The sequence below is a fragment of the Hyperolius riggenbachi genome, chromosome 2, assembly GCF_040937935.1.
Source record: "Hyperolius riggenbachi isolate aHypRig1 chromosome 2, aHypRig1.pri, whole genome shotgun sequence".
NCBI classification, from domain to species: Eukaryota; Metazoa; Chordata; class Amphibia; order Anura; family Hyperoliidae; genus Hyperolius; species Hyperolius riggenbachi.
This window is the reverse complement of record NC_090647.1, coordinates 115,915,916-115,929,467: the sequence shown is the minus strand read 5'-3', so window position 1 is coordinate 115,929,467 and position 13,552 is coordinate 115,915,916. Positions and strand designations below refer to the sequence as shown.

The window sequence follows — 13,552 nt, the reverse complement described above, 5'->3', positions numbered from 1 at the left end:
ATTGAGCACTACTATACTGAGTAGCTCAATCGCAATCACATAGTGGAAATTGAAACGTAATTGTGATCGTGATTCATAGTGCAAAAGAGCCCTCTGAGGGGCTCACAATCTAATTCCTACCATGGTAATTTTTCCATAGTCTAGAGATAATTTAGATGGAAGCTAATTAACCACTTCCCGACCGCCTAACGCACAGGGGCGGCCGGGAAGTGGAGCCCTGAAGGACCGGCTCACCCACAGAGGCGGCGGTCCTTCTAAGGGCATGGGCGGAGCGATCGCGTCATCCGTGACGCGATCCTCGGCTGGCGCCTGTCACCGCTCGCCCGCCGCAACATCCCGCCGGCTATACGGAAGCGCCGGCGGGATGTTAACCCCGCGATCGCCGCATACAAAGTGTATAATACACTTTGTAATGTTTACAAAGTGTATTATACAGGCTGCCTCCTGCCCTGGTGGTCCCAGTGTCCGAGGGACCACCAGGGCAGGCTGCAGCCACCCTAGTCTGCACCCAAGCACACTGATTTCTCCCCCCCCTGCCCCAGATCGCCCACAGCACCCATCAGACCCCCCACTGCCCACCCCCCAGACCCCTGTTTGCACCCAATCACCCCCCCTAATCACCCATCAATCACTCCCTGTCACTATCTGTCAACGCAATTTTTTTTTATCCCCCCCCCCTGCCCCCACCTGATCACCCCCCACCCCTCAGATTCTCCCCAGACCCCCCCCAGACCACCCCCCCTGTTTACTGTATGCATCTATCCCCCTGATCACCTGTCAATCACCTGTCAATCACCCGTCAATCACCCCCTGTCACTGCCACCCATCAATCAGCCCCTAACCTGCCCCTTTCGGGCAATCTGATCACCCCCCCACACCAATAGATCGCCCGCAGATCCGACATCAGATCACCTCCCAAATCCATTGTTTACATCTATTCTCTCCTCTAAACACCCACTAATTACCCATCAATCACCCATCAATCACCCCCTATCACCACCTGTCACTTTTACCTATCAGATCAGACCCTAATCTGCCCCTTGCGGGCACCCAATCACCCGCCCACACGCTCAGATTGCCCTCTGACCCCCCCCCTTATCAATTCACCAGTGCATTAATTACATCTGTTCTTCCCTGTAATAACCCACTGATCACCTGTCAATTACCTGCCAATCACCTATCACCCATCAATCCCCCCCTGTCACCCCCTGTCACTGCCACCCATCAATCAGCCCCTAACCTGCCCCTTGCGGGCAATCTGATCACCCACCCACACCATTAGATCGCCCGCAAACCCGCCGTCAGATTACCTCCCAAATGTATCGTTTACATCTGTTATCTTCTCTAAACACCCACTAATTACCCATCAATCACCCCCTATCACCACCTGTCACTGTTACCTATCAGATCAGACCCTAATCTGCCCCTTGCGGTCACCCAATTACCCGCCTACACGCTCAGATTGCCCTCAGACCCCCCCTTATCAATTCGCCAGTGCAATATTTACATCTGTCCTTCCCTGTAATAACCCACTGATCACCTGTCAATCACCTGCCAATCACCTATCACCCATCAATCACCCCCTGTCACTGCCACCCAACAATCAGCCCCTAACCTGCCCCTTGCGGGCAAACTGATCACCCACCCACACCAATAGATCGCCCGCAGATCCGACATCAGATCACCACCCAAGCGCAGTGTTTCCATCTATTCTCTCCTCTAAACACCCACTAATTACCCATCAATCACCCATCAATCACCCCCTATCACCACCTGTCACTGTTACCCATCAGATCAGACCCTAATCTGCCCCTTGCGGGCACCCAATCGCCCGCCTATACGCTCAGATTGCCCTCAGACCCCCCCTTATCAATTCGCCAGTGCAATATTTACATCTGTTCTCCCCTGTAATAACCCACTGATTACCTGTCAATCACCTATCAATCACCCATCAATCACCCGCTGTCACTGCCACCCATCAATCACCCCCTGTCACTGCCACCCATCAATCACCCACTGTCACTGCCACCCATCAATCAGCCCCTAACCTGCCCCTTGCGGGCAAACTGATCACCCACCCACACCAATAGATCGCCCGCAGATCCGACATCAGATCACCACCCAAGCGCAGTGTTTCCATCTATTCTCTACCCTAAACACCCACTAATTACCCATCAATCACCCCCTGTCACTGCTACCTATCAGATTAGACCCCTATCTGCCCCTAGGGCACTCAATCACCCGCCCACACCCTCAGAATGCCCTCAGACCCCAGCCCTGATCACCTCGCCAGTGCATTGCTTGCATCTATTCCCCCCTCCAATCACACCTTGAGACACCCATCAATCACCTCCTGTCACCACCTAGCACACCTACCCATCAGATCAGGCCCAATACAACCTGTCATCTAAAAGGCCACCCTGCTTATGACCGGTTCCACAAAATTCGCCCCCTCATAGACCACCTGTCATCAAAATTTGCAGATGCTTATACCCCTGAACAGTCATTTTGAGACATTTGGTTTCCAGACTACTCACGGTTTTGGGCCTGTAAAATGCCAGGGCGGTATAGGAACCCCACAAGTGACCCCATTTTAGAAAAAAATACACCCCAAGGTATTCTTTTAGGTGTATGACGAGTTCATAGAAGATTTTATTTTTTGTCAAAAGTTAGCGGAAATTAATTTTTATTGTTTTTTTTTCACAAAGTGTCATTTTTCACTAACTTGTGACAAAAAATAAAATCTTCTATGAACTCGCCATACACCTAACGGAATACCTTGGGGTGTCTTTTTTCTAAAATGGGGTCACTTGTGGGGTTCCTATACTGCCCTGGCATTTTAGGGGCCCTAAACCGCGAGGAGTAGTCTAGAAAACAAATGCTTCAAAATGACCTGTGAATAGGACGTTGGGCCCCTTAGCGCACCTAGGCTGCAAAAAAGTGTCACACATGTGGTACCGCCGTACTCAGGAAAAATAGTATAATGTGTTTTGGGGTGTATTTTTACACATACCCATGCTGGGTGGGAGAAATTTCTATGTAAATGGACAATTGTGTGTAAAAAAATCAAACAATTTTCATTTACAGAGATATTTCTCCCACTTAGCATGGGTATGTGTAAAAATACACCCCAAAACGCATTATACTACTTCTCCTGAGTACGGCGGTACCACATGTGTGGCACTTTTTTACACCCTAAGTACGCTAAGGGGCCCAAAGTCCAATGAGTACCTTTAGGATTTCACAGGTCATTTTGCGACATTTGGTTTCAAGACTACTCCTCACGGTTTAGGGCCCCTAAAATGCCAGGGCAGTATAGGAACCCCACAAATGACCCCATTCTAGAAAGAAGACACCCAAAGGTATTCCGTACGGAGTATGGTGAGTTCATAGAAGATTTTATTTTTTGTCACAAGTTAGCGGAAAATGACACTTTGTGAAAAAAAACTATTAAAATCAATTTCCGCTAACTTGTGACAAAAAAATAAAAACTTCTATGAACTCACCATACTCCTAACGGAATACCTTGGGGTGTCTTCTTTCTATAATGGGATCATTAGTGGGGTTCCTATACTGCCCTGGCATTTTAGGGGCCCTAAACCGTGAGGAGTAGTCTTGAAACAAAAATGACCTGTGAAATCCTAAAGGTACTCATTGGACTTTGGGCCCCTTAGTGCAGTTAGGGTGCAAAAAAGTGCCACACATGTGGTATCGCCGTACTCGGGAGAAGTAGTATAATGTGTTTTGGGGTGTATTTTTACACATACCCATGCTGGGTGGGAGAAATACCTCTGTAAAGGGACAATCTTTTGATTTTTTTACACACAATTGTCCCTTTACAGAGGTATTTCTCCCACCCAGCATGGGTATGTGTAAAAATACACCCCAAAACACATTGTACTACTTCTCCCGAGTATGGCGATACCACATGTGTGGCACTTTTTTGCACCCTAACTGCGCTAAAGGGCCCAAAGTCCAATGAGTACCTTTAGGATTTCACAGGTCATTTTGAGAAATTTCGTTTCAAGACTACTCCTCACGGTTTAGGGCCCCTAAAATGCCAGGGCAGTATAGGAACCCCACAAATGACCCCATTTTAGAAAGAAGACACCCCAAGGTATTACGTTAGTAGTATGGCGAGTTCATAGAAGATTTTATTTTTTGTCAAAAGTTAGCGGAAATTGATTTTAATTGTGTTTTTTCACAAAGTGTCATTTTCCGCTAACTTTTGACAAAAAATAAAATCTTTTATGAACTCACCATACTCCTAACGGAATACCTTGGGGTGTCTTCTTTCTAAAATGGGGTCATTTGTGGGGTTCCTATACTGCCCTGGCATTTTAGGGGCCCTAAACCGTGAGGAGTAGTCTTGAAACGAAATTTCTCAAAATGACCTGTGAAATCCTAAAGGTACTCATTGGACTTTGGACCCTTTAGCGCAGTTACGGTGCAAAAAAGTGCCACACATGTGGTATCGCCGTACTCAGGAGAAGTAGTATAATGTGTTTTGTGGTGTATTTTTACACATACCCATGCTGAGTGGGAGAAAGATCTCTGTAAATGGACAATTGTGTGTAAAACAAATTAACAAATTGTCATTTACAGAGATATTTCTCCCACCCAGCATGGGTATGTGTAAAAATACACCCCAAAACACATTATACTACTTCTCCTGAGTACGGCAATACCACATGTGTGGCACTTTTTTGCAGCCGAACTGCGCTAAGGGGTCCAAAGTCCAATGAGCACCTTTAGGCTTTACAGGGGTGCTTACAATTTAGCACCCCCCAAAATGTCAGGACAGTAAACACACCCCACAAATGACTCCATTTTGGAAAGTAGACCCTTCAAGGTATTCAGAGAGGGGCATGGTGAGTCCGTGGCAGATTTCATTTTTTTTTGTCGCAAGTTAGAAGAAATGGAAACTTTTTTTTTTTTCTCACAAAGTGTCATTTTCCGCTTACTTGTGACAAAAAATAATATCTTCTATGAACTCACTGTGCCTCTCAGTGAATACTTTGGGATGTCTTCTTTCCAAAATGGGGTCATTTGGGGGGTATTTATACTATCCTGGAATTCTAGCCCCTCATGAAACATGACAGGGGGTCAGAAAAGTCAGAGATGCTTGAAAATGGGAAAATTCACTTTTTGCACCATAGTTTGTAAACGCTATAACTTTTACCCAAACCAATAAATATACACTGAATGGTTTTTTTTTAATCAAAAACATGTTTGTCCACATTTTTCGCGCTGCATGTATACAGAAATTTTACTTTATTTGAAAAATGTCAGCACAGAAAGTTAAAAAAATCATTTTTTTGCCAAAATTCATGTCTTTTTTGATGAATATAATAAAAAGTAAAAATTGCAGGAGCAATCAAATAGCACCAAAAGAAAGCTTTATTAGTGACAAGAAAAGGAGCCAAAATTCATTTAGGTGGTAGGTTGTATGAGCGAGCAATAAACCGTGAAAGCTGCAGTGGTCTGAATGGAAAAATAGTGGCCGGTCCTTAAGGGGTAGAAAGCCCTAGGTCCTCAAGTGGTTAACTTACTGTATGTAACTCTGTATGTTTTTGGAATGTGAAAGGATACTTAAGTGCCTGGAGAAAAAATACAAACATCTTGCATATAGTGCCCTGGCTGGGATTTGAACCAGGGACCCAGCATTGCAAGGCGAGAGTGGCATCCACTAAGTGTATCAATGGTTAAGGTTAGGCATGGAGAGATGGTTAGGGGGTTAAGCATCAGAGGGGTATGTGTTTAGGGTTAAGCATTGGCAGGGGGAGGGTCTTGTGTGAGAATAGGGTTACGTTTAGCTGTGGTGAAATATATTATTATTATTTATTATTATTTATTGTATTTATAAAGCGCCAACATATTACGCATATTACCAATATTTTACTAGTACTGGAATGTGCACTTCATAATAGTAGAATATCTGTAAATGTACAGATCTACTACTCCTGACTATTTTGGGTGCCTACATTTACGGGCGTCCTTTTTGCATAAACGCAGGCTTTTACCTGGGGAAGCTGCTCTGTGCATTGTTTGCTATCGTGTGTTCACATATCATCGTTTTGAAATAAGGCTTCTGTAAAGTGGACTGGAACTCTTGCACAGGACAGAAGGAAAACAGAGAGAAATGCACCCCGTATGTATAAAGAGAGTTTAGCCTATTTAATTCCCCCTCATTTGTGCCTAATCACAAGTTGATTGTGATTGTAAACTGACCTCTCCCCTGTGTCACATATATTACTGCCCCGGCAGATAAGGCAGATAAGCTCATTTGAAAGCACAGGATGTTAACAATATATCTGCTTCCATGAATTAGGAAGTAGAAACCCTGCAGATTTATTGCAGGATTTGTTTCAGCTGTAACAAAGAAATGTTTTTGTTTCACGGTTATTATGCTGTTGTGTATCTTTTAGAGCAGAGAGGACACTCTAAGTTCAGGTCCACTTGAATTATTTCACCTTTTTTTCTTTTCCTGAGCCAATCTTGCTGTACTGTCTTTAACTGGACATACACTATTAGATTAGGTAAACAATCTTCGTAGTGCCCGATGCAGTACTAAACAAATGTGCTGTTGCTTGTGTACCACTCCCCCCCCCCCCTTTTCACTTTCCCCTCCCTGCTTCCATCCACCTCATTAATGTTCAATCAATAAAATGATAAAAAATAAATTACCTTCGTTTTAATAGTTTCTCATTGTATTCTGTGCTCGTATTATATCTAATCAGCTAAACTATCAATGATGCCTAGCTTTACCCATTGGTCTCACACCCATTTGAGAGAGGGGATATGAAGCAGATAACAACTCAAGGTGGTAAATTCACTAAACTGCTGGAAGAAAAATAATGTGCATCAAATCTTACCGTAAGTTGAATAGAGTGTAATGCATTGTATGTAATGTATTGCATTCTGCTCCATTCATCATTATAATTATTTAATATTTGTATAGTGCCGACATCTTAAGCAGCGCTGTACAGAGTATATATTGGCCTCAATTCACTAAGCTTATCTCCTGTCTTTAATAACGTTTCTAGAGTGGTCACTATGGTGATGAGGCATGTCCTATTCAGGAAACATTTTACCTCTGGAAAACCTAAAGTTAACTCTTCTGTCTTTAAGTTAACTCTTCAATCCTTAAAATAACTCCACAGTTAAAGACAGGCAGTTTATTAACTGTGTGTGAAAATAACTACACAGGAGGTAAATTAACTACAGAGGAGGTAACTTAAGAAATGAAGAGATAAGATAACTCTCTTACTGTGTGGAGGTAAGTTTTCTCTTGCCTTATTATCTCCAGCATGATCTTAGTGAATTGAGGCCATTGTCTTGTCACGTAACTGTCCCTCAGAGGTGCTCAAAATCGAATCCCTACCATAGCCATATATCTATATCATGTAGTGTATGTATCGTAGTCTAGGGCCAATTTAGGGGGAGTCAATTCATTTATCTGTATTTTTTTGGGATGTGGGAGGAAACTCAAGTGCCCAGAGGAAACCCACATAGACACGTGCAGAACATACAAACTCCTTGCAGATGTTGACCTGGCTAGGATTTGGTGCAAGGCGAGAGCGCTAACCACTACACCACTGTGCTGCCTTGTCATGCGGTAAGACTTTACACATGTTATTCTGCTTACTGAATACACCAAAAGTACTGAAGCCCAATATTCTACAAAGCCCTCATAACGATTTCCTATACTCCTCAAATGCCTGAAATATATGCGTTGGCTAGGAATCCCCACTAGTGATGATTGTAATCTGCTACTTACAATTACGCAAAATTTTACATAATTTTTTGCAATTACATCCCTACGTAGTTACGATTTGGACATTCAACTGATTTCGTATAGTCCATTCGTAACTTTGTGCAATTTTCACGTAATTTCGTGCCGACTAGAGGTTAATAGCAAAGCCCCATTCATTCTATCATCACTAAAATGTCTACATATGTTAAGAAGGGTGAGAACAAGGCAAGAAAATAATTTTTCAAAAAGACCTTGTAGTTTTTGAGAAAATCAATTTAAAATATGCAAAAGGAAAAAAGATTTTTAAACTCAGAAAAAAGATAGTTTAAAAACCATTTTTCCCTACAAAAATAACTACAAGGTCATTTGGAATTATTCTTTTTTTCCATTGTTCTCACCCTTCTCCTAACATACTGAGCAATGTTGGTGATGATAGCATGTATGAGGGCTTTGCTATTAGCCGCTTAAGTTGTCACAAAATTATGCAAAAAATAAGCAAAATTGCCAAATTACGATTCCTGATTACCTTTTACAAGTAAAGTGAATTACGATTTTACTCAAAATTTTGCATTACGATTTTGCATCGTAATTGCGATTTACAATGCAAAATCAGGACTATGTAAAATGTATGCTCATCACTAATCCCCACATTGGTTTTTATTGTATCTCCTAACCCAAGGAATTAAAAAGGCATATTTTTGTTCAGTATGTACTCATAGAGCTGAGTGGTGTCTCCTTTTGACACAGGAGCATATGGAAAAGGATGTACTAACAAATAAAGATGAAACTCTTAATGACATTATGTCAGTATGTCAGTATGCACAACTGTGTTTTGTTTTCTTTTAAAAAATAAAGTTCAAAACACATTAGCTTAAAGACTTGATCAACCTCTTGTTATATAGTACATGTATAGAACCTCCAAAATGAACAAAAAGGTATGCATACACTGCACAATTTTTTTTAATAAACCGATATTAGATTTAATATAAAGATCACATCTAATGCAAAATTACTTCATTTACAATACTGAAATATTAATTTGGGGACTTCTGGGACATTAATGTGATTATGGCCGATATGGACGTTTGAGAGGGGACCCTCCGTTTTTTGGGTACTCTTGAGCTAATTGATATCTACTGGATGGGGGGCAGTCTTGTCTTGTTCTAGGTGTCCTGCAATGTGAATCCTACCATGGGTGGGCCTTTGGGAGATGGAAATTTGATGTGTCTATGGGGTTTTGTTTTTTCCTTTTTCTTGTTTTTATTTGTTTGTTTATGTGTTAAAGATTTGTTGATATTTTCAATAAATGTGAGCTGAATATGGCTTCTCTACCGCATTCCATCTCCTATACAATAAGGAAAGCATTTTGGGGACGTATTGATCATCTAGGCTTACACTGGTGCCATCAGTATGGTGCCATATGGTATTTCTTGAGATGCAATCTGATTGTACTGTGTCTACATTTATGTCCTCAATGAAAATAGTACAAAAAATGTTGTACTAATTGTTCTGTATTAATTGAGTATTGATCTGAATATTCTATGAAAGTGACTTTTGCTTTATTTTGGTTTTGTACTACATCAGGCAGTACAAATCTTGAAGCTGCAGCAGTGTGATTGATATAAGATAAGATTTCTGCTGAATGCCTATGTCATATGCCTATACTCGGGTCATTAACAGCCTGAAATGGCATGCAATCAAAAGCACAATGATCAAAACTTGACGATGGAATAAAAAATTGAACAAATAGCTTGTTCCACTTGTTAGAGTACTTAAGGCCTGATTCAATTCACTTTTTCTCCTTGGTTTCCTTCTAGGAGATAATACTCATTTTCTGTTTAAAATAACTTTTCAGCACTCTACAAACCAATTTTGTACCAAAAAGTAGGTGAGAAAGTATTGTCAAAATTAATTTTCTTGCTTTCTGGTGGCCGGAAAATGCATTTTATTGATAAGGTGAAAATGCCACCTAGGAGAAAACCTAGGAGAAAAAGTGATTTGGATCAGACCCTTGGCGCCATTTGCAATGCACTTTTTCTCCAGAGTTTTCTTGAAAGAGATAATTTTTCATCTTCGGTTTAAAATAACTTTTTAGCACTTTGCAATGGAAAAAGTACCAAAAAGTAGGTGAAAAAGTACTGTCAAAATTATTTTTAGTATTTGTTTGCTTGCTGGTGGTTTAAAGGGCATTTTATTTACACGTTGTAAATTGCATATGGGCCCTGGGCCCTTATCCAATTCACTTTAAGGCCCATATGCAATTAACTTTTTCTCTTAAGTTTTCTCCTAGGAGGTATGTTCACATTGTGTCAGTAAAATGCCTTTTAAGCCACCAGCAATTAAGCAAGTACTCAAAATAATTTTGATAGTACTTTTCACCTATCCTTTGGTACTTTGTCAATTGCAAAGTGCTGAAAAGTTATTTTAAAGAGAAGATGATAAATCATCTCCTAGAAGAAAACTCAGGAGATAAAGTAAATTGCATAGATATGGGCCCTTTTTATCCGATCTAAAAATAAATAATTTTTCATAACCTGAAAATTGAAAAAGTACTAAAAATTAGGTAAAAGAGTAATGTGAAACTTATTTACGGTAGATTAGTTTCTTGCCAGGTGGGAGCTTGAAAGGTATTTTATGGGTAAGGTTGGAAAATATTTCCTTCGAGAAAAATCTGATTAACGTTTATAGGATATGGATCATTGTGTCCATCAATTCCCCCCTGCTCCTTCCTGTCCAATATGCCTAATCACCAATTTTAATGATAGAAGGCCCCAAAAGTTAATTGGTTGGACAGGATGGAGTCAGTATTGGCAAACAATATATGTATGACAACCCTAATTCATCCAATCAGCCCCTTAAGCCACACATTAGAAGACAGGTTTACGATGTTCCTATTTATATTACTGGCATACTTACAGCATTGATGGCAAGGTTTCCTCGGACAGATGGTGGAGTAACGCCATACAATATACCAGCTCCAGCCAATCCTCCCAAAAGTTGTGCAATTATATAAAAAGCAGCTCTCCATATTGATATGTAAGATCCAACAAAGAAGGCAAATGTAACAGCTGGGTTAATATGCGCTCCACTGATAGGCCCCACCGTCTGGACCACAGTTCCTATAGCCAAACCAAAGGCCAGAGCTATCTGCAACACTGTTGGGAGGGCAGCTGGCCATCTAAGAGCAGATCCCAGTCCACAGAACACGAAGATCAGCGTACCCAGAAACTCAGCAAATACAGCCCTGTACAAGGCCCAAGAACAGAGTTCTCGCATCATTATGCTGGTCAGAATCAAGCACAGCTGTGATGATTATATCTTGTGTCAAGATGATTGTGCTGCACATAAATTTGGAAGCCTATATATCTGTAAGGTGTTGAGTTGACAACTTGAAAAAGGAGGTGGAGGAGAACACTGGTCCCACCCCTCTAGTGCTACAGGCTACAAAGCAGTTCAGCCAAACAGAATGTAAAACCTCCGTCTGTGTCACCCGAAAAGGACTCCAAATTTTTTTCCAAGCATGACGCATAATTAAATAGATTTGTATAACATCTTAGATTGAAATGACACTCTTATCTGTTTCATAAGCTCCTTTTGTCTGTCTTGTATTCTGTCAGCCTTCCACTGAAGGATTTCTCAATCATCATGTTTTTTTTCTTGGCATCCTTTCTGCCTGTTCTCTTGCACTGAATGTAAGAGCTGTAAACCAACTTAATCTTGCCAAGTGGCAGCTGCGCAAGAACCTGTGTGAGCACTGTACTAAATTAATACGTTTCCAGTCTTGTACCTTATTTAATTATATGGCTTGAGACAATATATATTTCCCTTTAGACTAAAAGAGCATGCAGTCAATATGTAGAAAGTTTAATAGGTGCCTGACTTGTTTGCAATAATTGGTTGGAAAATATCTTAATTATTACATTAACACACATTAAATCAAACTGAAGCAAAAAATAAAATGATGATATAAAGAATGGTATGTGTAATACAGATAATAAATAGAACATTAGTAGCAAAGAAAAGAGTCTTATACTTTTATTTTCGGTTATATAGCTTTTTTTTTAATAACATTGCATCATACTGTCATAGTTGCAGACAATTTTAAGACCATACTCTGTCTTTTAAGCTATAAAACAAAGCAGAAATGATGACCCTTTGATCTTTCCTGCCGTAAAATCTCATCTCAAGCTGTCGCTCGCTGTTTCTTGGCTGTTGAAGTGCTTCAGAAAACAGGACTGTATTGGACCCAGTGGGGTTGAACAGCTCAGAGAAGCTCTTTTGCATTGATAACAAGTTCTTTTTGACTGTTCCTGTACTGGAAAACAATATGAGATCCTTTTTGGCACTAACTTTCTATTTCTTAGCTATACTACATTTACAATTCATTATTCTTAATTTTATTTTTGCTCCAGGTTTGCTTTAAAAGCTGTTATTTGGAGTCTTGGAGATCATGCATGTGCAGTCTGCTTTCAGAAAGGTTAATGATAGTTGAATTTATAAAGAGGAACGGTAGTTAAAATAACATATTGAATGAAAATGCTTGGTTTTTTTTTACAATAGTCATTTATACATTACTTAGCCAATGTTTGCCCATGGTAAAATCTTTCCTCTCCCTTACTTTTTAATATGTATCACAGGTGGCAACATCTCCACCCTTCGCCAAAAACGTTATCACTATTTATCACAGCAAAATAAACTATATCTTGTTTTTTGCCATAAATTAGGCTTTTGTTGGGTGGTATGTTTTGCTAAGAATTATTTTATGCTAAGTGTATGGCCCTGCCTAACATTATGAGATAGCGAGGAGACGTTGAAAGCATTATGGTCCAGAGAGTAAAAGAGAGGCATATTTTCAGGTTCTTATGGTACTCAGACTCCTAATGTAATATCAGACGATGGAACTGGTGCCACAGGTGTTATCAAGAATCATTATTGTAATTAAAGTAATTGCAAGAGAGTTGCTGGAGTGGCACACCTTACCCATAAGGCGGGTGCATAACATGGGGTACTAAGCCAAGTCACCCAGTATTCAATCAACCACATATAGATCCAGGTTAGTACACCAGCTTGTAAATGCAGTATTCTGTTTTATTGCATTATCAGCACACGCTTGGCAACTGTTTCGGGGCCACGGAGGGTCCCCTTCTTCAGAAAATGCACTTTCTGAAGAAGAGGACCCTCCATGACCCTGAAACAGTTGCCAAGCGTGTGCTGATGATGTAATAAAACATAATACTGCATTTACAAGCTGATGTGCTAACCTGGATCTATGTGTGGCTAATTAAACTGTTAACTAAAGTAATTTGTGAAAAGAGATGGCTTGAACCTCCGATTTTCGGTTCCCGAACCTCCGCAAAAAGTTCCGTTCGCGCAAACTTTCGCGAACCGCAGTAGACTTCAATGGGGATGCAAACTTTGAAAACTAGAAACATTTATGCTGGCTACAAAAGTGATGAAAAAGATGTTTCAAGGGGTCTAACATCTGAGTTTTTGCATGGATGAGTGGGATAGACGCCAAACGTCCCAGGGAAAAATCTGGATTTGACGCAACGCAGCATTTTAAGGGCAGAAATCACATTGTATGCTAAATTGGAGGCCTAAAGTGCTTTAAACCATCTTGCATGTGTATACATCAATCAGGGAGTGTAATTAGAGTACTGCTTCACACTGACAGACAAAACTCACTGTGAAACGCACCGCACACAGCTGTTTGTGTTGTGTAGTGATGGCCGTGCTGGACTGGTGCGCACCATGGCGAGAGTGCAGGCCATGACGGTTTTCCACAACAATTAGAAT

General features: G+C 40.9%; 1 protein-coding gene across 1 annotated transcript in view; it reads right to left on the bottom strand.

The window, feature by feature from the left end:
- Positions 1-11,112, bottom strand: part of LOC137545717 (aquaporin-5-like) — a 36,919-nt gene extending 25,807 nt beyond the window's left edge. Inside the window, exon 1 of the mRNA XM_068267251.1 lies at positions 10,673-11,112. Within this exon, the coding sequence (XP_068123352.1) occupies positions 10,673-11,035 (363 nt within the window). The 5' untranslated portion in view covers positions 11,036-11,112. The remainder of the gene's footprint in view (positions 1-10,672) is intronic.
- Between the last annotated feature and the right edge of the window lie 2,440 nt (positions 11,113-13,552).